The sequence below is a fragment of the Acinonyx jubatus genome, chromosome D3, assembly GCF_027475565.1.
Source record: "Acinonyx jubatus isolate Ajub_Pintada_27869175 chromosome D3, VMU_Ajub_asm_v1.0, whole genome shotgun sequence".
NCBI classification, from domain to species: Eukaryota; Metazoa; Chordata; class Mammalia; order Carnivora; family Felidae; genus Acinonyx; species Acinonyx jubatus.
Window position 1 is genome coordinate 10,377,230 of NC_069392.1, and position 23,980 is coordinate 10,401,209.

Sequence of the window (23,980 nt, forward strand, 5' to 3'; positions counted from 1 at the left end):
TTTGCTGCACAGAAGCTTTTCAGTTTGATGTCGTCCCTCTTGTCCAGTTTTGTTTGTCTTGCCCGTACTTCACATATAGTCAGCTGACCTTCAGCAATTTGCCAAGAATGCACAATGGGGAAAGGCTAAGCCTTCAACAAATGGCAATGGGAAAAGGGGATACCCACATGCAAAAGAATGACCTAGACCCTTATCTTACACTATACACGAAAAGCCACTCGAAATGGATTAAAGACTAAATCTTATATTACAGGAGGGGCACCTGGATGCCTCAGTCGGGTAAGCGTCTGACTTTGGCTCAGGTCATGATCTCGCGGTCTGTGAGTTCGAGCCCCGCGTCGGGCTCTGTGCTGACAGCTCAGAGCCTGGAGCCTGTTTCAGATTCTGTGTCTCCCTCTCTCTGACCCTCCCCCATTCATGCTCTGTCTCTCTCTGTCTCAAAAATAAATAAACATTAAAAAAAAATTTTTTTAAAGGAATAACCTACTTAAGCAACAATAGGAAGAGGACACATACACTATATGATTCCCTTGATAAAAAAAAAAAAATCCATCCTAGATTTTTTTTAACTCAGTCGGTTACATGTCCAACTCTTGATTTCGGCTCAGGTCATGATCTTGTGGTTCAAGGGATCGAGCCCTGCGTCTGGCTCTGTGCTGACAGCTCAGAGCCTGGAGCCTGCTTCGGATTCTGCGTCTCCCTCTCTCTCTGCCCCTCCCCGCTCCCGCTCTGACTCCGTCTCTCTCAAAAATAAACATTTGTTAAAAAATCTTATATTAGGGGGAAACCCACAAAAGCCTTCTCCTGACCTTTTCTATGTTAATTTTATACTCACTGTGTGAAGTCCCACCCAAAATATGGGGAGGCATTTGACTGGAATTACATAAACTAGTTTAGGAAGAAAGACGCTGTTGTTCTATTGAGAATCCCCATCCATGAACTTGGAGTGTCTCCTTATTAATTTTAATCGTCTTTTTTATTTTAATCGTCTTTAATGATGCTGTAACCATTGTAATATGTCACTGCATGGGTCTTTCACATCCTCTGTCATATTATTCCTACATATTTGTTTCTGTTTTACTGTCCTCAGTATGTTCTCTTTAATTGCATTTTGTAGCATTTGGTTCCTGGAAGACCTAAATGTTGCAGAGAGTGTATTTGATTATAACATTTCAAGCGATCTTTATACTCTTCTGAATTTTCTGACTTTATCAATTCTTTTTGCAATAAACTGATTGATGCTGGATTGATGCTCAGAATTGATGCTGAGGCCCACCCCTCTATGCTCCCAGCCCCTCCCACCCCACCCCTGGCTCAAAAGAAGGTGATTTGGTTGGGGGCGGCGGGGGGGGGGACAGGGCACCTGAGTGGCTCAGTTCGTTGAGCGTCTGACTTCAGCTCAGGTCATGATCGCAACAGTTCATGAGTTCGAGCCCCGTGTCGAGCTCTGTGCTGACAGCTAGGAGCCTGGAGCCTGCTTCGGATTCTCTCTCTTCTCTCTCTCTCTCTCTCTCAAAAATAAATAAACAGTAAAAAAAAATTTTTTTTAATTTAAAAAATTTGAAAAAAGGAAGGTGAATTTTAACCTAATGCCGCCTTTGAAGCCCCAAGTGAACACTTCCAAATACCCCCCCCCCACACGAAGCCCTCCCTGCACACCCCTGTGTCTGTGACACGTCAGGGCCCCTCCCCCGAGCTGCTCAGAGCCCTTCCTGCCCTGCAGAAGCACTTTCTCCCTCCCGTGTTTCAGGCCTACTTCCTCCAGCCCCACATCTGTCTCGGGCGTCCCACAGACCCCAGTTCGCCCGCGGGGCCTCTACTTAGCATCCGGCAGCATGATCCAATGTGTTCACCTCTTCCCTGTGATTTCTAGAGTCTAAGGCAGCAGTTGACAGCTTGTGTACGTGATCGGTCCCCCGTCTTCATCCAGTCTTGACCCTTCCCTTTCTCCTTCCTCAACATACCTCAGCTGTCCTGGTCCCTTGACGGTGATCTTTCTTGATTTCCCACCTGTTGAGTTGCAGGACACTTTTAACATATCTTTGCTGTCATTTTGGTGGGATCTCGAATGTGCGTTCAGCATACTATCTCAAATGGAGGATTTCTTTCTTTTTTAAATGAATGTTTATTTATTTATTGAGAGAGAGAGCGTGCGCGCGCCCAGGGAAGGGGCAGAAGGAGAGGGAGACACAGAATCCGAAGCAGGCTCCAGGCTCTGAGCTGTCAGCACAGAGCCCGACGCGGGGCTCGAACCCACGAACCGTGAGATCATGACCTTAGCTGAAGTCGGACGCTCAACCGACGGAGCCACTCAGGCGCCCTGACAAATGGAGGATTTCTAAAGTGACCTGTGAGTCAGGGAGATGACTGATTAATAGGAGAGCTTGAAAGCGTGACCTGATGGCTGAGGGCACCCGGCTTGAATCCCCTCCACAATATCAAACGTACAAAATGGGCGTCTTCCTACAACTGAATACCTCCCAGGGATGTGGTGCTCGCTACCCGAAGTAGAAAACCAGGTGTCCACCCCAGTAGCCTGCCCTCTCTTCCTCTGGTTCACTATGAGCTGTGCAGTTCACCCTCCGACCCCATCTATTTCCTAGAGGTTAAGGCAGACTTCAGAAAGTCCTTGTTCACATTCATTGCTACCCAAGACAGAGTGACTGCTGGATCCCTGAGCGTATGGGACAGAGAACTAAAGAATTTTTGAGTGGGATAGGGAGGAGGGGTTGGACGGTGGCATGGGCGGAGCCTGGGAAAGAGCTCACCTTCTGGTCCTCTGGGTAGAGGAGCCACAGGGAACCCGCCAGAAAGGTCGAGGACAGGTGTGAAGATAGAAACCCCTGGTAGCTTCGGGTCTCCACTCTGCTGCTTACTCTCCGCCTAGTTTTGCGCCGGTCCCAAAGGGATCTAACTGGCAGCTTTATAACACCTTGCTATGTAACGTTGCGTGAGATGCCATGGTATACTGATCTTCCTTCCCCGTTTCTCCTTTTTAAAAGAATTCTTCTTCCAGGCAGGACTTCAGAGTATGTCTGAAGTTTTAAAAATTGGGATTCTAAACATTTTGGAATTGCATTAAACGTGTAAATTATTTTTATACTCCTGTAAGAACAGGCGCTCCTGTAAGAACACGGCGCATTACTGAGAGCGTGTGCTGGGTTCGAATCCAGTCTGACAATTTTCCAGCTACGTATGGGACCTTGGCCGAGGTGCCTAGATTCTCTGTACCTTAACTCCGTCCATCAAACGGGTGTGGTATTAATAGCGCCTGGCTGTCGGGAGGATGGAACGCGATGGCTGGACGTGTAAAGCAGCGAGGGACAAGCGTTGTGCAAAGGGTCCTCCATTACTAGCGGTGTTCAGAACGCCCCCTTCAGGCAGAGAGCAAGCGGGGTGCTCTCTGGGTGAACCTCCTCCAGGCCACCAGGCGTGACCGTGTCCTCGCGTGTAAATCCTGCACGTTTCTTCAATGCTTCCAGGGCACGTGACGGTGCTCTGTGGACCCGCTGCTGCCGAGGCTTTTTGTTCAGGTGTGTTCAGTGCATCGGAGCTGGGGGGGGGGGGGGGGGGGGGAGGTGGCTGCAGGGAAGGCGGACCCAGTGCTGGGAGCCGGGAAGCCGAAAAACGAAACTCGGCTGGGAAGGGAACCCGGAAATGGGTGCGAGAGCCCAGAGCTGCTGGAGAGAAACGAAACCGAAACCGAAAGCGGGAGAGGGGCGGAATGCCTGCGAGGCTGGGGAGCAGGGACGCGGGGCGCGGCGACGGGGAGGCTGGGGCGGCAGCCCCACCCCCTGCCCTCCCGCCCGGCGCAGAGCCCAGGTCGGGGCGCCGCGGGCAGCGGGGAGCGCGCGCGGATCGCGCGGGAGGGCAGCCGGCCGTGGACATGGACGTGTACCGCACCCCCGCCGCCGCGCTGGACAACCTGGTGGCCCGCAGACTGCAGCCGTCCGCCGAATTCGTGGGGGCTGCGCGGCGCGCCCTGGGCGCCCTGGGGACCTTCCTGCGGGAGCGCGGGGGCCGCGCCGCTGCCCAGCCTTGGAGGGTGCTGAAAATCGCCAAGGTAGGCGCCGCGCAGGGGGCAGGGGGCAGGGGCAGGGGCAGGGGCAGGGGGTGTCAGGGCGCCTGACCCATTGCCGCGGGCGATGTGGCCCCGGACGGTTTGTATCAGCTCTTTCCATTCATTTCTTTGACACTTTGGAGGCACGCTTGCGATGCGCCAGCGCTGGTCTAAGTGCCCTGAAAATACACTGCACACCACAGCCCGGCCAAGTGGGTACTATTAACCGCACCCGACGCATGGGAAACTGAGGCACGGACCGACGAAATGATGTGTCCAAAGCTTGTAAGAGGCCCGGCAAGATTCAAAGCCAGGTCGTCTGATTCTTGCATCTGTGCTCTTACAGGCTGCCTCCATTCAGTCATTCATTCATTCATTCGTTCACTCGCTCACTCACTCAGTCGTTTACCCAGTCCAAACAGACTCCAGTCCTCACACCATGCCTGACCCTAAAGATGCAGAAACCCTAGTATTTCTCCAATAGCCACGGAGCCTAATTTACTGCGAAACCGCCCAATAACAATGAACATTGTCTCATTAAATGAGTCATCCCGCTGAATCCTCACATTCAAGAAGGTAGGGATTATTACCCCTGTTTTAGGACTGGGGAAACTGGGACTGGGGGTGGGTGAGCCACTGCCCCGGGCCACATTTTGTCATTTAAATGCCTTCCTGCTGCTGTGACCTCAGGATGCCCACAGGCTCAGGCAGGAGACAGGCATCAGCTTCTGTGTCCTCAGCACAAACTCAGGGGCTCTAGGGCTGCGACGAAGGAACTTGGCTGGGGTAGAGGGGACTTGGAGCTTCTCAGGGAAGAGATGGAGACACAGGGCAAGGGACGGCCCCAGAGCAGCTGGTGGTTTCCTGGGGCTGAGTCTTAGCTTGGGGGGTGGGAAAGAAGGAGAGGCTTGCAGCCTGGGAAACGTGGAGGCAGATTTCTGCCTTTGAGGTGGAAAGGACGAATTTCTTTGGAGCAATAGTTTAAGAGTCTCTAAAGCTCTGGCAATCCTCAGCTTTCTTGGAAAGCCTGGGACAGTTCTTATGGTTGACTTTAGCTTATGGCCTTCGGATCATTCAAAGCTTTGAAGGAGGCAGTGGTAAGGTGGGTATAGGGCCATGAGCTACCTTTCCAGTCTTCCGATGCTGCTCCCTGCGGAAAAGACTCCTTGGAGAATGGCCAATTCCAGGGCTGGAATAATGTGCAAGATGAGCCTGGGGCTTCTAGTTGGACCAGAACGCAAAGAAGGGGTGGCTGACCTCTGTAGTCCTCTCAGAAGGACCGCCCTCTCCCTTCTCCACCCCTGCCCAGAGCCAACAGGAAGGGGCTCTCCTGCCCCAGCTGTGACCACCAAAAATGTCTCCCGGTGGCGTGGCCAAAGGCTGAAATTTCTTTAAAAATCCCACAAGGAGATGGGGCGGCCTGGGTGGCTCTGGTTAAGTGTCTCAGGTCATGATCTCACAGTTTGTGGGTTCAAGTCCCGCATCGGGCTCCATGCTGACAGCTCAGAGCCTGGAGCCTGCTTTGGATTCTGTGTCTTCCTCTCTCGCTGCCCCTCCCCTGCTCATGCTCTCTCTCTCTCTCTCAAAAATAAGTAAACATCAAAAATTTTTCTAAAATAAAAACATACATGAAGCACATGTGGCAACGGACTTCCTTAAAAACCCGCTCTTCTTTTGTGTAGGTTTAGAAACGTGCACAATAAAATAAGTATTTTTAAGGGAATTCATCGACGGGGAGGGGTGCAGGAAGAGTGTAGGCTTGGAGCCCAGTCTTCCCAGGTTCCAAGTACGGTGCCTTCTCTGAGTCAGGTTGTCGGTGAGCAACCTCTCTGCACTTTCGTTTCCTCATCTCCTCGTTTGTGAAGTGGGAGCAGTAACAGTACCTTCCTCTCAGGCTTGTTAGGGAGCTTCCGTGAGATGATCAAGCGCAAAACAGGCAGGAAATGCTCGGTTTACAATATTCCTCCGTGCTCCGCCCTGTTCCCCCTTTGTTGGCAACCCCCCCCCCCCCCGCCATGTGAGGAGCTGGCAGTAAAAAAAAAAAAAAAACCTGGGATGCCATTGGGATAATTCGCCATCCCAGCTCGGTGGGGGAGATGCCCTCTGGAAGGCTAATCTGGTTCTTGGCTTTTCCAGGCTGTGTTAACTCACTTCACAGCCCCGAGGCTCATGTAACCGCGTGTAACCACATCACAGGGACTGTCTGGAAGTGAGATTACAGGTGTCAGACATTTGACCGAGCTCCGGGCACAGGGTAGAGACTCTCATCGTGGGAGTTTCCTTCGCAGGTCCTTCGCTGACAGCTTTGCAGAAAGAAACACCCGTCAGAAAGGTCCCGGACATTCAGCAAGTCATATCATGGTTTTGAACTGATCCCAGGCAAAAGCCGAGAACATGTGTTCTGCAAAGCAGAATTTGTTTCACCAGCATTTTGAATTAAAGCTTTTGTTCAATGTTTGTTTATGTTTGAGAGGGAAAGAGAGGGGCGGAGGGGCAGAGAGAGAGGGAGACGGGGGATCCGAAGCAGGTTCTGTGCTGACAGCGGAGAGCCTGATGCGGGGCTTGAACCCACAAACCGTGAGATCGTGACCTGAGCTGAAGTCGGACACTTAACCTACTGAACCACCTAGGTGCCCTTAAAAAAACTTTTTTTTTTTTTAAATTATAAATTAACAAAAGCTTTTTGAAGTTAGTGGCCAACACTTAGAGATATATGGATTTACAGATAAAACATGCCTTTCTTGAAAACTCAGGCCTGGCTTTCCTCGGCCTGCATTTCTGCATGGCTTCACACGCCAGGGGCTGTGTGCCCACCGTCTCCCCCCACAGCCCGCGTGGTTCGCTCAGGTTGCCTACCAGCCCACTCGGTCACCAGAATCGAAGAGTGCAGAATTCTGAATTGTTTTTTGCTTCACAGGGAGGCTCCTCTGGCCGGGGCACAGCTCTGAGGGGTGGCTGTGATTCCGAACTTGTCCTCTTCCTCAACTGCTTCAAGAGCTACGAGGACCAGGGCGTTCGCCGTGCAGAGATCCTCAACGAGATGCGGGTCCTGCTAGAATCCTGGTGGCAGAAACCCATCCCCGGTCTGAGCTTTGAGTTTCCCGAGCAGGACGCGGCCAGGGTCCTACGGTTCCGACTGGCATCCACGGACCTCGAAAACTGGATGGATGTCAGCCTGGTGCCCGCCTTCGACGCTCTGGGTGAGGGGTGCCTGACCCATTCCAGGGTCGGGGGCAAGATCCTTAGGAGTAGGACCGGGCTTCCAGTCCTAACCCTGCCACCAGCCTGCTGTGTGGCCTGGGCATCCCTCTCTGGGCTCTCGTTTCCTGACTACACGCATTGAGTGTGGGCCAAGAAAGCCCGGTTCCTCCCGGATCTGCGGTCCTGGCGTCTAGAAGCTGAGAAATACCCCAGGGGGAAGGCACAGCCGCCTGGCCTCAGGGGGCTTGGGGACAAGGCCAGCATTCTGCAAAATCTTGTATTTCATCTGAAAAGCATTAATATGATTTTTGCGCTCCCCTTGATAGTATATCCATGCTTGATTTATAATATAGTATATATAATGTGCCCCTGTGCCCACATCTGTAAAATGAGGTTAATAATAATGGGACCGTAGCAATCCATCTTGCAGAGTGTTTGGAAAGACCGTGTGCGTGAAAACCTGTGATGAACTTGACACATGATGGGGCTGTATGAGTGGTTGCTGTCCTTCTTTCTATTATTATTATTATTATTATTATTATTATTACTATTTCCCATTATCAGTGTTCTTCTTACTAACCATGATGTCCTGGGAGACAGCTCTCTTGAACTTATCCAGGTTACGACGTCCTGACGGACAGCCACACTCTCCCACGCTCGGTACACGTATACTAATCACAATAGCTACTGCTTACTCAGTGCTCGACTCCAACAAGCACTTGACCTATTTCATCTCATTAATTCCTCAGAACAAACCTATGAGGTCTGTACTGTCTTGTCTTCCCTTTTCCTAAGAGGGGCCCTGAGGCACAGAGATGGACGGTAACTCACCCAAAGCCGCACAGCAAGTAAGCGATGTCGGGGGAACCTGGGAAATTATGGAGCGCGTTTCCTTTTCCCAGGCCAGGCCCACAGGAAGCGGGGGTGGGAAAGGCCCACGACGCAAAGGCAGCCAGCTTTAACTTCCAGTCCTGTGTCCGTCACTTGCCAGCTCTGTGACTGGGGGCAGAGCCCTGAATTTCTCTGTGCCTCAGTGTCCGCAGCTGTAAGACGAAGTGAAGGCAAGTTGCCCGGTGGGGTTTTGGTGGGGAGACGCGGCACTCGGTGTGAAACTTTAGTGTCGCAAGCACTAAAAAAATATTATCACCGCCAAGGGCTCAGAATCCTTTGCCTTACGGTTTCCCCAGCACCGTGCCTTTCCCCTCTGGCACCAATTAAAGGTACGTGCAGTGGCATTTTTGTTCTGCCTGAGGGAACCACAGGGAGGGAAGAACTACCAGGTTCTAGGTACTCCTGATTCAGCTGGAAGCATCCTTCCTTTGGAGCCGGCTTGGAATGCAGCCGGGCCCTGGGGGCTGCCTGGCCATTTGGAAGGAAGGGGCTCTTCCTTCTGGTCTAGACCTTTCCTCCCTGCCCCCTGAGAAGCTCCAGGCTCTCTTCCTCATCCTCCAGCCCCCATGCTCGTGGATACCCGCCTCCACCAAACTGCCCTCCTTCCCCCCGCCCCCGGCTCTCCATCCTGTGCCTCGGAACCCTTCCTGACGCACAGCACTTCACTCCCGCAGGACAGCTCAGTTCCGATGTCAAACTCAAGCCCCAGATCTACTCCCGCCTCCTCGACAGCGGCTGCCAGGGGGGCGAGCACGCGGCCTGCTTCGCGGAGCTGCGGAGGAACTTCGTGAACGTTCGCCCGGCCAAGCTGAAGAACCTGATCCTGCTGGTGAAGCACTGGTTCCGCCAGGTAAGGTGGCTTCGGAGGGTCCTCGCCCCAGGCATAGGACTGTTGGAATTTGTGATTTCGCGATGGCGAGAATATTTTCTTATGTTCCGTGGCCACTCGTGTTTCTCTTTAGGGAGATATGCCTGTTCATATCATTGTTTTATTATTTTCTTCTGGGCTAGCTGTTTTCTCCCTGTTGGTTTGTTGGAGCTCTTTACATATTCTGGGTGCTAATTCTTACTGAGTTAACATAATGCAGTGTGTTCTCCCAGGACGAGGCTGGGACTTCCGTTTCGTTCTTAGGTCTTTTGTCACGGAAAATGTCAGGATTTTAATGTAATCAGGTGTGTTCATCTTTTTCGTGTGTGATTTGTACTTGGTGCATCTTGTGTAAGTAGGCTTTGCCTATCCTGACTTTTTTCTTAATTTTTTTTAATGTTTATTTATTTTTGAGAGAGACAGAGACAGAGCTTGAGCGGGGGAGGGGCAGAGAGAGAGAGGGAGACACAGAATCTGAAGCAGGCTCCGGGCTCTGAGCTGTCAGCACAGAGCCCGACGTGGGGCTCGAACCCACGAACCACGAGATCGTGACCTGAGCCGAAGTCAGGCGCTTCACCGACTGAGCCACCCAGGCGCCCCTATCCTTTCTAAAATTCTTCTCCCATATTTCCTTCCAGAAGGTTCTAAAGTTTTCTTTTCGTGTGGGTTCAGGGCTTTGAACTCTCTGGAATATTTTATCTATGGTATGAAGTAACGCGGAGTTTGTATGCTTCCCGCCTCAGCCTCAGGAATGACCCCCACCCCTGAAACATTCATGTTTGTTGACAGACTGTTGTGTATTGAAGAAGGGGTGCCCAGCCTGTGCCTGGAGATGAGGGAACAGGCCCCCTCCCCCCCAAGATCTTTGGGCACACGGCTTGGGCTTTCTGGTGGACCACTCATCATAAAGCAAGTCTGGGGGGAGGAGATCCTGGATTCCGGATCTCGTTCAGCCAACAACTCCCTGTGTGGCCCTGGAAAGTTCTGCCATTCGCTCATCTGGAGGAGGAGCAGCAGCCTCGCACTGCCCACCCGCCGGCCTCTCTCTGACTGCTCCCCAATTCCAGAGGCTCGCATCGCATACGCCCGAGGCTTGGCCGAAGCCCCAGGAGCGAGGGCAGATGAGACGCGGCAAGCTGTTCCTGGAACGCGGCATCTCGTCTCAGGCTTCGCCTGCGTCCCGGTGGGCGGGCTCTGCACCCCCCAGACTGAGAGCTCCGGGGAAGTTCTCCAGGGAGCGCTCTCTTTCCCCTCCCCTTCCCCTCTTACAGGTGTGCCAGGGGGAGGTGAGGAGGGAGGAGCTGCCTCCAGCCTATGCCCTGGAGCTGCTGACCATCTTCGCCTGGGAGCAGGGCTGTGGGATGGAGGCCTTCAGCCTGGCCCAAGGCCTCCGCACCGTCCTGGGCCTGATCTGTCAGTATCAGCACCTGTGTGTTTTCTGGACCCTCAACTACGGCTTCGAGGACCCTGCGGTCAGGTGGTTCTTGCGGTACCAGCTCGAGAGACCCAGGTACCTCCCATCACCCCCCTGTCCCCACTCTCCTGGGCTTGGGCCGCAGGAGATAATTAGCAATGATCAATGATCCAACAGGTCTCCTCTCCCGGAGGCCTGCGTGGGGGCCAAAGCCACACGCTGTGCGCTTACTAATTCAGTGGATTCAGCCCCAGAGGGAAATGACAGTCACTAGGGGGCATTTTTTTTTATTTTTTTTTTAACCTTTTATTTATTTTTGAGACAGAGAGAGACAGAGCATGAACAGGGGACGGTCAGCGAGAGGGAGACACAGAATCTGAAACAGGCTCCAGGCTCTGAGCTGTCAGCACAGAGCCCGACGCAGGGCTCGAACTCACGGACCGTGAGATCATGACCTGAGCCGAAGTCGGCCGCTTAACGGACTGAGCCACCCAGGCGCCCCACTAGGGGGCATTTTTAAAAAGATTTTTCTAGGGGCCCCTGGGTGGCTCAGTCCGTTAAGCGACACCTTCGGCTCAGGTCACGATCTCTCCGTTTGTGAGCTGGAAACCCATGTCGTGGGCTCTGTGCGGACAGCTCGGAGCCTGGAGCCTGCTTGGGATTCTGTGTCTCCCCCTCTCTCTCTGTCCCGCCCCCTGCTAGCGCTCCCCCCCCCCCGCCCTCTCTCTCTCTCAAAAATAAGTAAACCTTTAAAAAAAAAAGATTTTTGCGTGAACGTATTTTACACGTGAACGTTTTATGCGACACGTAGCATACAGGTACCAAGGGCACATTTTGATGCCTTTCTATAAAGTGAACCCACCTGTGAAAAGACCACCAACGGTGGGGCGTTCCTACTGTTGCTTATTGCGTTCTGTTGCCGAGCAGAGTACTTCCATTGTGTGCATTTATCACAATATGCTCTCCGTTCTGTTCCTCATGGACAGTATGGTGGTGTCCACTCCGGGGCTGTTACCATGAGGCTGTTCCAAACAGCCTTGCACGCGCATTTCGGTGTGCCCGCACCGTTAGAGAGACACATGGGAATGAAACTGCTTGGTCGCGGGCGTAACTCTGAGTCCCTGGGGGTGGATCCTCCTGTCTGATGATTCTAATGTGCAGAGTGGAGGATCATGACTCTGATGTAATCTCCGCGGCAGCCCCCCCGCCCCCCAAGTAACTGAGGCTCAGAGAAGGTAAGTCATCCGCCCTAGGTCACACAGCTGGAAAGGACAAGAGCTGGAATTGGAGCCAGGCCTGCTTGACCTCGGAGCCCCTGATCCTGACCGTCTCGCTAACCAGAACCTTCTTGTCCCTCTGGATTTGCAGGCCCGTGATCCTGGACCCGGCTGACCCCACGTGGGACGTGGGGAACGGAGCAGCGTGGCACTGGGATCTGCTGGCCCGAGAGGCAGAGTCTTGCTATGAGCACCCGTGTTTTCTGCAGGCGGCGGGGGGCGCTGTGCAGCCCTGGGAGGGGCCCGTGAGTGAGGGGCTCCCAGGATCCTTGTTACGCACCCAATTCGTGTACTCGGTGTTTCCTGAGCATCTGCTGTGTGCTGGGGCCCTGGGGTGTGGGACAGGCTTGAAAAATGGGGGCTGCAGGCATGTAAAACAACCTGATCACCAAGCTGAGCCTGCTTGGAGGAACCTTTCCGGTGGCACTGTTATCATCTGCTTACCGTGCTGTGTCCGCCCGGCACCGGGGACCTTTTTATAATTTATCCCGTCTGGAAGGGCGCCTCTATCTAATCTGCACGAAGGCGCCTTAGGGGCTAGCGGTGACCCTCTCGCTTTCTCTCTCTGAGTCTCAGTCACCCTGACCGTACAATGGGAGGGGGGTGGCGAGAGAAGGGATGGAGAAGCCTCTTCGCTTGTAAGACAGCTCCTTCAACAAACTTCCAGGGCCTTCCACGTCCTGGGTGCTCAGGTTTGGACCACCCCATCCAGCGAGACTCTGCCCAGAGGGCCCCGGAGGAGAGCAGCAGTCTCGATGCCGTGGACCCAAGTGCAGGGAGCAGGCAGCCCTCACGCCCAGCTCCCGGCCCCTCAGGGACAGCCAGCACCACCCCCTGTACTCTGGGGACAGCCTTGGATCTGTCTCGCATCAGCACCAAGGACCTGGACCGCTTCATCCAGGACCACCTGAAACCGAACCCCCAGTTCCAGAAGCAGGTCAACAAGGCCATCGATGTCATCTTGCATTGCCTCTGCGAGAAGCATTTCTACAGGGCGTCCAGAGTCAGCAAGGTAAGTCGGTGGGTGGGGACACTGATGGGACCCTCCTGGGGCACCACAGCGAGGAGGGGGAGGAGCCACAGCGCGGCTGAGGGCGGGCAGGGCAAGTGGGCATCCGTGGAGGGGTAGTTTGCTGGCCGGAGGTATGTATCTAAGTACCAGCTTTTTGGGGGGATCTTTTTTAATGATAGTTTTTTAAACCACTAACAGAGCACACCTCCTCTCTGCTCAAAACCCTCCCCGGGTTCACAGAGCACAGTGGCTTCGAGGCCCATAGAATCTGGCCCTGGTCTTTCTCGGAACTTCACTTACTCCACACTGGCCTCCTGGCTGCTTCTTGAACTCACCGGCCAGAGTCCGCACTGGCTGGTTTCTCTTTCTGGAATCCCTCACCACCCCACCCCCCCGCCCCATCCACTTGGCTTCCCCCACTCTCCTTTAAGTCTAGGGTCCCAGCCCTCTAGAGTCTCACGGAGGCCTGATTGCTCAGTTCACAACTGCAACCTCCCTTCCACAGCCCCACCCCGTCCCCTTACTGCCTTATTTGCCTGCACACAGACCTTAGCGCTTCTGGGAGCTGTTGTTTGCAGACTGTCCCTCCCTCCTCTCCCCCTGCTAGAATGTAAGTTCCAGGAGAAGAGGTAACTTTTATGTACTCCCATACCTTGCCACATGTGAGTGCCCAATAAACGGATGGATGGATGGAAGCAGGCCAGCAGAGCACATCCACAGGCCCCATTTGGCCCTGGGACCTCAACGTGCCATGTGTGGTCCAGATGGGCAGTCAATAGGTGCTGCGGATATTCGGCTAAAATCATTAATCCCTGCCCCCTTCACCGCACCCCCCGTTTTCTGTTGCTACATGTTGGTCTGACTTTGCGCAGGCCCCGAGGGTCAGAAGGCAGGTGCAGGCGGACATAATCTGACTCTGCCAGGCTTCTAAGAGTCAGAGGTCACGGGGCTTGTGCAGCCCGCCTCTGTCACGGTGTCCCCAGACCCGACACCAGCGACAGAGTAGTGTTGGGACTGCAGTGGGGGTACAGCGGGTGGGGTCATAGTCTGACTCCTGAGCTCAGGGACAGTCACGGGTCTCAGATGGTCCATCCTCTGCAGGGGGGCTCATTTGGCCGGGGCACAGACCTGAAGAGCTACGGTGATGCCGAACTCGTCATCTTCCTCAACTGCTTCGAGGACTACGGGGACCAAAGGGCCCGCCGCCTGGAGATCCTTGATGAGATGCGGGCACAGTTGGAATCCTGGTGGCAAGACCCAGTCCCCGGCCTGAGCCTCCGTTTTCCTGAGCAGACCATGCCCGAGGCTTTACAGTTCCAGCTGGTGTCCCGGGCCCCAGGAAGCTGGATGGACGTGAGCCTGCTGCCTGTCTTCGATGCCGCGGGTGAGGGCTGCCTCCAGCCTGTGCCTTGGAGACCAATGCCCTCACCCGCTCTGCTACACAGCTTGCCTAGGGTCGAGATCACCCACCTTGCGGAGTTATTGGGTGGATGAGCGAAAATTACTGAAAAGCACCCAGCACGTATTTGGTGCTTAAAAAAAAAAAAAAAAAAAAAGTTCTGATTGCTATTCCATGTCGTAGACTTGTGTATTATGGGTTGCAGTGCTATGCTATGCAATTAACGTTAACATATTAATAAAGGCTGGGGAGTGGCTGGGTGGGGACATGCTGCTGTCTTCGTTAGAGCTAGGCACTCAGAGTACTTCACATTTCGCAGGGCAGTTCTGTGCGGGCGCCAGACCTGAGCCCCAGATCTACTCCAGCCTCCTCGACAGCGGCTGCCAGGGGGGCGAGCACGTGGCCTGCTTCGCAGAGCTGAGGAGGAACTTCGTGAACACTCGCCCACCCAAGCTGAAGAACCTGATCCTGCTCGTGAAGCACTGGTATTACCAGGTGAGGCCTCTATACTCGCCTCCCTCCTCCCAGGAAGTAGCTGCTGTCATGGCAACTGCCTCAGCCAATCAGCGCCTCCCCCAGGCAGCCATCTCCCTTCCTTCGCTTCTTATTGGCCATCCCAAGTAGAAGGTCCACCTCCTCCATCCTCCATTTCCGGTACAGACCGGAAGTCCCTGGCTGAAAGAAAATCTTTCTCCGTCAAGCTCCGAATGCCCGTTTCTTGTAGTTGCGGTTCACCATCCACCTCTAGCTCATCTGTTTCCCTTCACTCCCCACGCTGCTAATGGATTCCCTGTTCTTGCCCACCCCCAAGCCCTAGCTTATGCTGTTCCACCATCACTGTCTTGTGTGCAAGGTGTACTAAATAAACCCCGAGCTTCCTCCAGAGCTCCTTCACCAAAAACACTCATCTGAATGCACTCGCATTCGTGTACTCATTCAGCAAACATCTACTGAGCACCCACTGCCACTAACGTCACGATTGTGCCAGATGTTGGGATACCAAGCTGAATATATCGCAGCCCCCATTCCTGTACAACCGTCCCGTACACCCTTGATGGAGAGACTCTGGGCAAAGATCAAGTCTGAGATTCTTAGCCTCGCTGTGTGACCTTGGACAAGTCACTACCCACGCCCGTTCCCAGACCTCTGTGTGTCCACCTGTAAAATAAAAAGGGTTTCATGTTGTCCTGTAAAATGAAAAGGGCTTTATTGTTTATATTCCCCTCCCTCTCCAAGTACATAGGGCCATGCTTGGCACATCTTGGGTGCTCAACTCCACTCATTCTTTGATTGGCCTTGGGTGACCTAGGTCGCAGCTCGGAACAGAGGACGGCAGCCAGCCTGTGCCTCCCTGCCCCCAGTCTATGCCCTGGAGCTCCTGACCATCTTCGCCTGGGAGCAGGGCTGCAGGAACGATTCTTTCAACACGGCTGAAGGCCTCAAGACGGTCCTAGGGCTCGTCCAGCAGCACCAGCAACTTTGTGTCTACTGGACAGTCAACTACAGCTTTGAGGACCCAGCTATCAGAACATACCTTCTTGGCCAGCTTCAGAAACCCAGGTGCAGACCCATGATGCACTGCATCATCCTTTCTCCTCCCCCCCCCCCCCCCCCCCCCCCGCCACGGTCACCCTGGAGTCACTGCATCCGGGAGGGATCCAGGCTGGGATCTGGGTGCCTCAACCCCACTCCTTGCTCTGGACTCTTTGCTGAAGAAGCACGGACACAGGGAGCCCCCAAAGAAGCCAGAGCCACGTTCATTCACACAATAAAATATCATTTCTGAAATGAAGGGCTCACCCAATACCTGACTGAGGCAGCCAGGTGGGAACCCTACTGTGCTTGGGACAGACCGGGCCAGCCCTAAGGTCCTGACACTCTTCTCCTTCTCCCCAGCCCCGACACCCTTTCCTGGTCCCTCCCACCCCCCTGCTCTTCACTGAGTCCCACCTTCCCCACCTGCCTGCCCATCCACTCTGCCCCCCAGGCCCCTGCTCCTGGATCCTGCTGACCCCACCTGGAATGTGGGCCAGGGCAGCTGGGAGCTGTTGGCCCAGGAAGCAGCAGCTCTGGAGACACAGGCCTGCTTTAGGAATAGACAGGGGACGTCTGTGCAGCCCTGGGATGTGATGGTAAGAGGGGAGCCCCTGGGGCGGCGGATGCCGTTGGTGCCCCCTTCCAGACCCCCTTTCCCTGCCGGTGCGCGCCTTCCCCAGCTGCCAGGAGTGTGTGTTTCTGCCGGCTTACAGCTGAGACACCTGCTGTTCTGTCCCAGCCAGCGCTTCAGTGACACGGGGGACAAAAAGCCCACCCTCGTTTTTAAGGCGAGACCGGCTCTGTGATGCAATTCCGAGTCCAGAGTTCCCCGTGGGATCGAGAGAAAGCTTTCTCGAGCTGGAGCCTTGCTTAGCTCCTTCTCCTGCTTCCCTCACTCCCCTTTTCCTGCAAGCACTGCCCCCCGTTAATCCACGCACAAGAACCCCCATCGCAGGCTCTGCTTCTAGGGGACCCCCGCTTAAGGCGATAGCCAGCCCCCGAAGGGATATGAGTTTATTGCCCTTGCTTTTGTCAGCCGGATCTCATAACCAGGGCTTGATACTCACGACAATCCAGTGAGGCACGGGCCTTGTTATTGCCCCCATTTAAAGATGGTGAAACCAAGGCTGCGTGTTGGCGGTGGAACCAGAACGTGAACTCGGGTCCTTCTGATGCTCCCACACAGACCTGCCAACCAGCTGAGAAAGAAAAGGGCTGTGGGAGGTAGCGGGAGTCTCATCCTCATAGACTGGCAAGAGGCAGGGCCTGCGCGCTCCTAGGGAATCCTGGCTCGAGCCGGCGTACCTGGGTTCTTTCTGTAGCCTGCTCTCCTTTACCAAACACCAGCTGGGGACCTTGACAAGTTCATCAGTGAGTTTCTCCAGCCCAGCCGCCAGTTCTTGGCTCAGGTGAACAAGGCCGTCAATGCCATCTGCTCATTCCTGAGGGAAAACAGCTTCCGGAATTCTCCCATCAAAGTGCTCAAGGTGGTCAAGGTAAGTCCCCAGAGGGCCGTGGGCAAGGAGGGCCCTGCAGGCTGGGGATCTCTCCCAGGCCAGGGCCAGGCCTGACCCACCTCTGTGGCCCTTACAACAATCGGCACAAGGCCAAACACAGAAGGGAAAGCAGAACGCCGTTGTTGTAGGTGGGTGGCGGCAGGAGGGCTCAGAGGTGTCCAACAAATCTCTTCTGGTCGCTTGTGACAGCCAACTCAAAAGGAGGAACGAAGGGAGTATATTGGCTGATGTAAGTGGAAAGCCCTGGAGTAGAGCTGCCATCAGGTACAGCTAGATCCAGGAGCCCGTGCGGGGTCATCAGGACTCAGCTTTTCATCCCAGCCCTTGGCTCTGCTGTCTTCTGCTTCGGACAAGCCCTTTCCACGTGATGGTTCTTGGCATCTCTAAGCTTCCAGAAAGGGGGATTCTTTTTTCTCAAAATTCAAATAAGTCTCGGAATTGAGTCTTATTGTCCTGACTCGGGTTATATACCCCTCCCCAAACTCATCACTGGGGCTAGGGAGACACCATGCTCTGACTGGCCAAGCCTGGTTCATATTATTGAGTCAGTCCCACGTGGACCTGAATTGTGGGGGAGGAGCGGTTCCCCCAAAGAAAACCAGGGTGCTGGTCTTAGAAGTAGAAGGGATGCTGGGGGTGTATAAAAAGCCACATTATCCACTGCACCAGATACAACCTCGGTCCACAGCTGAAGTCACAAGTGAGACCCAGGTTAGCTCTGGAAGATTATCAGCATGGAATCAGCCAATGAAAAGTCCCAGGCCTGATGATTTGCTGTGTGGCCCCAGGCAAATACCTTCCCCTCTCTGATCCTTACCTTCTTTACTCATAACACTTAAAGATGATAACCTGCCTCACTGGTTGTCAACCGTGGCTTCACTTAGAATCACGAGGTGACTTTTAAAAATTAGACTGATGCCCTGTCCCCCTCCCAGGCCAATTAAATCACAGTCACAGGGGCATAGGAGCCATACGTACATCAGTCAGTTTCTAAAGCTCTCCTGGTACAAGCAGGCTTGAGAACCACAGGTCAAAAAAATAAGCAAATAAATCTCTCAAATCCCTCCCGGCCCCCAAACTTGATGGAATGAGAACGTTTGCATTTGTTGAAGGGTTTAAACTTAACATCTTGCACATTTCTTTTTCTTACAACCATACTACGTCTTAACCGCATATTAAAGAGGTAAGACAGAGAGGTTAGGTGACTTGCCCAAGGTCACACAGCAAGTTCCTGACCCACAGGCTCCAGCAGGACGACGTCATGCAGTCCTGCAAGGGTCAAGCCGCCTCCGTGTCCTCTCCAGGGTGGCTCTTTAGCCAAAGGCACAGCTCTGCGAGGCCGCTCAGATGCTGATATAGTGGTGTTCCTCAGCTGCTTCAGCCAGTTCACCGAACAAGGGAACAAGCGGGCTGAGATCATCTCAGAGATCCGAGCCCAGCTGGAGGCATGTCAGCAGGAGATGCAGTTCGAGGTGAAGTTCAAGATCCCCAAGTGGGAGAATCCCCGCGTTTTGAGCTTCTCTCTGATGTCCCAGACGATGCTGGATCAGAGCGTGGACTTTGACGTGCTGCCAGCCTTTAACGCCTTAGGTGAGGTACCCAAGCATACTCCTGAGAAGGGGAAAAGCAGAGGCAGGGCTGCCAGGGACAGCAGTCGAGGTTGTGCACTGCACAACCAGACCACACGTGTTCACAGGGCAGGCATTGTACACGTGTGTTTCTCACCACTTTCCTGCAAGGTGTCTGGAGAAAAGGACACGTTTTTCCAATTCATACAACAGTTCTATGCGATCTAACAGTGGCCCTGGGCTGGGCCCTAGTCTCAGCATGACAGATGACCTTGAGCAAGGGAATTCCCTGCCTTGAGCCGCAGTGTCTTCCCCTGACACTGTATTCGAGCGTCTCCATGCACTCCCAGCTTCGAGGATTTGTGTGCTACCTTCTCCACCTTCCGCAGACCCGGAGGATCCGTTCGTTCAACACATGCACCGAGTACGTGTCCAGCATTCTCCGTGGCACCAAGGGTACATCCCTGCACAAAACAAACACAAATCCTTTCTATCTATTCAGTTCTGAACTTGCACTGGAAAGTTCGCAGAGTGAGGACGTCCCGTGTATTGGAATGTACTTGGCTCCTGAGGTTTGGGAAACGAGTGACAAGGGAGGGACTCATCCAGAAATGTGTCTGAATCTACACAGTTCCTCAGTTCGGAAAACAGGAACGCTTGAATGTCAAGGAATGCCTTTAAGGGCGGTGAAGCCGGAGAGTGATACGGTCCTGTTCCTTACAGGAGGCTCTAAGACTGAGGCTCTGCCTTTGTTAGAGAGGGCTGAACAAGTGTCCGGGAGCCGCTAAAGATGTGTCAGCTCCCAGCTGAGACTTCTTGCTGACAGCCAACCGGAGGGGTTGAAAGGGGGCAGGAAGGGCCGCGAGATTCTCACCGGGGATTTAAGGCTGGGTCATGCCACGTCTGTGTTCCGTCTAAGATCCCCTGTGCTCCCTCCCCGCCGCCGTGGGTCCAGACCCCCGGCGAGGGAGGTGCCCAAGTAGGAGATCCTGGAAGGCCTGTCTCAGTTGGCCCCAGGGGGGTTCTGGGAAACGAGCCGACGGTGGCCTCCTCCCTGTCTCCAGGCCAGCTGAGCTCCGGCAGGAGGCCCACGTCTCAAGTCTACGTCGACCTCATCCACAGCTACAACAACGCAGGCGAGTACTCCACCTGTTTCACGGAGCTGCAGAGGGACTTCATCGTCTCTCGCCCCACCAAGCTGAAGAGTCTGATCCGATTGGTCAAGCACTGGTACCAGCAGGTTCAGCCACGAGGACGGGGCCATCCCCCCACCCCCCGCCCGGGCCCTGGAGCGCTGTCCTGGGAGGAGGCGGGGCACGACCCTGGGTTGGCCGAGCGGCTGGAGAGAGATTTCATAGCTGTGGGACCTTGGTTTGCTTATCGGTGAACTGGGGCTGATGTTGCCACATCGCAGCATTTGAGGGCATAGTGCGTGGCCGGGCATCTGACGCATGGAAGTGCCCGGTAAAGGTTTGGGGTGGTCTTGCCAGCTCTGGAAGGGTCCCTCCTGTGCCTCTTCATTGCCAGTGTCAACCCACACTTTCCCTTTATTCCCCAGTGCAACAAGATGCCCAAGGGGAAAGGCTCCCTGCCCCCCCAGCATGGGCTAGAGCTCCTGACGGTGCATGCCTGGGAGCAGGGCGGCCGGGACCCCCAGTTCAACATGGCGCAAGGCTTCCGCACTGTCCTGGAGCTGGTCAGCCGGTACCGTGAGCTCTGTGTCTACTGGACCGTCAACTACGACAACCAGGACAAGACTGTCAGGGACTTCCTGAGCCAGCAGCTTCAGAAGCCCAGGTTCTGGCCCACACTCAGTGTTGCAGTGTCTCAGATCTGGGGTCCCTCACCCTTCCCACTTCCGCAGGGCACAGAGCAGGGACAGCAAACTCCTCTTCCTGGAACGGAGCTCCTTTCTAACAGGGACAGCCTTAGCACCTGAGGGACAGGCACTCCGTTTCCTGGTCCCCTGGTTTCCAGGTGAAATGTAAGACTCCCAAGTTTGAATTTCAGAAAAAGAATGAGTGACTTTTTAGTATGTGTATGCCCCCATGCAGTCCTTGGGACATACTGATGGTTTTCCAGAGCTCAAATTTCACTGGGCGTCCTCTGTTTATATTTGTTAAATGTGCCAACCCTACCTGGGAACCCACCAGGTAACAGGAGCAGGTCTGCTTCTTTGGGATTTTGCCTCCCTCTGAAATGGTGCAAAGATAACAGAGACGCTTGCACAAATTCACGATGCATCTCCAGTCAGTGGGTGATGGCAACTTAGAACAATGTGTTGAGAAAGACTCTGACGTGGTGACATCTACCACAGATGTAGGAAGGCAGAGTGGTAGAACGAGTCCCGAGATTAATTAACAATGCCCGCTACATGCTGAAGGGGTAAGAGTGGCCCAAACGAACATGGTGGTCGATTAGTAATGTCTGCCCGGGACACAGAAGGGAGAAGTGGCCCGTGCAGAGTGTTGGGTGATGGAGGAGAATAGTCCAACCAGTCCCACAGAAGGGCACCCAGATGTTGCCAGGGATCAGACTGACCCTGATGGGAATTGCAGGCCCATCATCCTGGATCCAGCTGACCCGACAGGCAACCTGGGCCACAATGCCCGCTGGGACCTGCTGGCCGAGGAAGCTGTGGCCTGCATGTCTGCCCTGTGCTGCATGGGCAGGGACGGCAGCCCCATCCAGCCATGGCCAGCGAAGGTAAGAGAGCTGTATGGTGCAGCAGGGCGCACCCTTCCCTGGGGACAGTGTGCTCAGGGGAGGGGCCTGACTCCTGCCAAAGGGGCCCCCGTGCCTCCACGTCCCGGCTGTCCCTTGGTCTCTGCTTCTCCAGGAAGGTTAGGACAAACCAACTTCTTCTGTCACCTTCCGCCAGGCTGCTGTGTGAAGGCCGGAATTTGTACCAGATGGAGGGATGGACACCAGCCGTTGGCGTGGAGAGACTTTGGGTCACCTACTAGATGTGCACGCGCGCGTGTGTGTGTGTGTGTGTGCGCGCTTGTGGTGTGTGTGTGTGTGTGTGCGCTTGTGAGAGACAGAGAGACCTCGATTCAGTGAATCTACTCCTCCTCTGTCCAGCCTCCCGACTCCTATCCCTGCCTTCCCACTCTCTGCCCTCCTCCTGCTCTGCGTACCCAGCCCAGCTGAGTTTTATCAAATACCCCCTTGCGTCAGACAGGCACTGGCCACCACAAGGCTCCCCTGCTCCCCTGCCTCCTGTGGCCGCGCACCAGACTCCGTGGGCTGGCAGCGGCCTGTCGCTGCCATGACTCCACTCTCAGACAGCCACTGTCGCGTACCACACTGCGTCCCGCCCCTGCCGAGAATGTCCTCCTCCTTCCCGCCTTCTCTGCCCGTCCGCACCGGTTCACATCTTCCGCTGAAGCCCATCCCTGTCCGCCCAGTGGCCTCTCCTCCTTCCCCAGCCCAGCGGCTTTCGCAGAGATGGCAGTCTTCGTGCCATTTGTCAGCCACAGGCCATTGGCAGTGGCCGCCTGGAGGCCTGGGTTCTGGAAGATTCTAAAGAATGGATGCATACCTGGGAAGAGTGATGTAATCAACTAGTGATGTTGCCATGGATGCGGTAGGGGAACGTGGTGGCACGAGTGCTGTGATTGATTAGCGATGTCTGGCCCCAAGGCAGGAATATGGGCTCACAGGCTAAGGGTGTTATTGAGCAGCTCTCTGAGCTTGGCCACCGGCAGGAAGAGCCTGCCCGGATGGGCCGGTCTTGTCTGCCACAGACAGAAGGCGTGGGGACGTGTGTACCATGCAGTCCCTCTCATGGGACCCCTGACTGAATGCCTTTTTGCTGGAGGAGCCTTGTTTTCTACCTCCTTCGCACATCTTGAGACCACGGCCTGTTTGCCTTCTTGAATTTTTTTCTGGGCTCCTGTCTTCTCTCCTGATGTGCTAGAACATCGCCGGTGGGATTCTCCATCCCCAGAGCGAGCCAGTGCCCAAACAACAGTGCTCAGCCTGCTTCCCTCCGCCCTCCAGGGCAAATCCACAGTGTGATTTGCAGGCGGGGCTCCTGCCCTCCAGGCCGACAGCTGTGTCCCTCTCAGTCAAGGCTCAGCACAGAGAACAGGAAGTAGTCCAGGAATCGTTAGCAGGAAGGGATTCCATCCAAAGTCCCTGGACAGTCGGGAGGAGCGGAAGGCAAGGACCGTGGTGGGACTGGTGGTCTCAAGGTTAGACCCCCGTGGCTGAATCAGAGGTCAGGAAGCTGCTCCTGCCTGTCACCAGGCCACTGCCTCACACCCACCTAGCCGGGGCCGGACCCGGGATGTGGGCTCCAGCAGCCACGGGTGTCGCTTGGGACTTGTCAGCCACCAGCTCTGCAGGAAGATGCCTTCTGTCTCCCTCCTGGAGCACAGTCGAAATTACGGCCAGAAGTCTGGCGACAGGGCCATCGGAAGCGAATTGTTCACCTCCCACTCCTTGCAGCGCAGGGAAGGAGGGATGCCCAGTGCTGACCGCCCGCGTCCGGGTCGGCATCCCCAGCAGATGCGCTGTGAACTGCGAATGTCTGTTGGGCGGGTGAGGGGGTGGGCCGTCCCAGAGGGAGGACCAGGAGGAGACAGAGGGGAAGGAGCCCCCATGCATCCCCTCCCTGCCCCCCCTGAGTGTCTCAGATGGCCTGACTCTCCGTGGCCCACTGCTGGGTACTGCCGGTCGGGCGCTGAGTCCGTTCGGGCTGCTGTAACAAAGCACCACAGACCGGGTGGCTCATCAACAATGGCAGTGTATTTCCGGCAGCTCTGGAGGCTGGAAGTCAGCACGGTCGGGTTCTGGGAAGAGCCCCTTCCAGGCTGCAAACCTCTTGTGTCCTCACATGGCAGAGAGCCGGCCAGCTCTCCGGACTCTTCTTTCAAGGGCACTGATCCCATTCGTGAGGGCTCCCCCTCGAGACCTCACCGCCTCCCACAGACCGCCACCGTCTCATACCATCCCATCAGGATTGGGGTTTCAACATAGGAACGGGGGGGGGGGGACATACACCATGGCAGGGATGCAGACCGGGGGTGGGGAAGAGCCTTCCCCTGTCCATGCCATTCTTAGAAAGTGCCAGAGAGCAGGCCCTCTGCTCCGCCTGGGGCCACAGCGGCCGAGGCTCGGGGGCAGAGCCCCCGGATTCCGGGGCCACGTGGGTGCCTCCCATCCCTGTGCCACTCGCTCTGGCAGCTGGACTGCTACTGAGGGCACGTGGTGTTGAAAAAGCCTTCTTA

At 55.0% G+C, this 23,980-nt stretch overlaps 1 protein-coding gene and 1 non-coding gene across 2 annotated transcripts in view; one reads left to right on the forward strand and one right to left on the reverse strand.

Annotated features, from left to right (window-relative positions):
• The first annotated feature begins 3,676 nt into the window (after positions 1–3,676).
• LOC106982083 (2'-5'-oligoadenylate synthase 3-like) overlaps positions 3,677–23,980 on the forward strand; it is a 44,113-nt gene continuing 23,809 nt past the window's right edge. Inside the window, exons 1-17 of the mRNA XM_053206473.1 lie at positions 3,677–4,063; positions 6,978–7,260; positions 8,827–9,002; positions 10,292–10,530; positions 11,803–11,956; positions 12,379–12,723; positions 13,807–14,107; positions 14,442–14,617; positions 15,432–15,682; positions 16,110–16,254; positions 16,981–17,154; positions 18,480–18,765; positions 19,808–19,983; positions 20,302–20,540; positions 21,302–21,449; positions 22,175–22,296; positions 23,021–23,291. Coding sequence (XP_053062448.1) covers positions 3,725–4,063; positions 6,978–7,260; positions 8,827–9,002; positions 10,292–10,530; positions 11,803–11,956; positions 12,379–12,723; positions 13,807–14,107; positions 14,442–14,617; positions 15,432–15,682; positions 16,110–16,254; positions 16,981–17,154; positions 18,480–18,765; positions 19,808–19,983; positions 20,302–20,540; positions 21,302–21,449; positions 22,175–22,296; positions 23,021–23,291 — 3,825 coding nt within the window. The 5' untranslated portion in view covers positions 3,677–3,724. The remainder of the gene's footprint in view (positions 4,064–6,977; positions 7,261–8,826; positions 9,003–10,291; positions 10,531–11,802; positions 11,957–12,378; positions 12,724–13,806; positions 14,108–14,441; positions 14,618–15,431; positions 15,683–16,109; positions 16,255–16,980; positions 17,155–18,479; positions 18,766–19,807; positions 19,984–20,301; positions 20,541–21,301; positions 21,450–22,174; positions 22,297–23,020; positions 23,292–23,980) is intronic.
• Positions 9,531–9,615, reverse strand: TRNAR-UCG (transfer RNA arginine (anticodon UCG)). The gene has a single exon. It is a non-coding gene; the product is annotated as a tRNA-Arg (tRNA).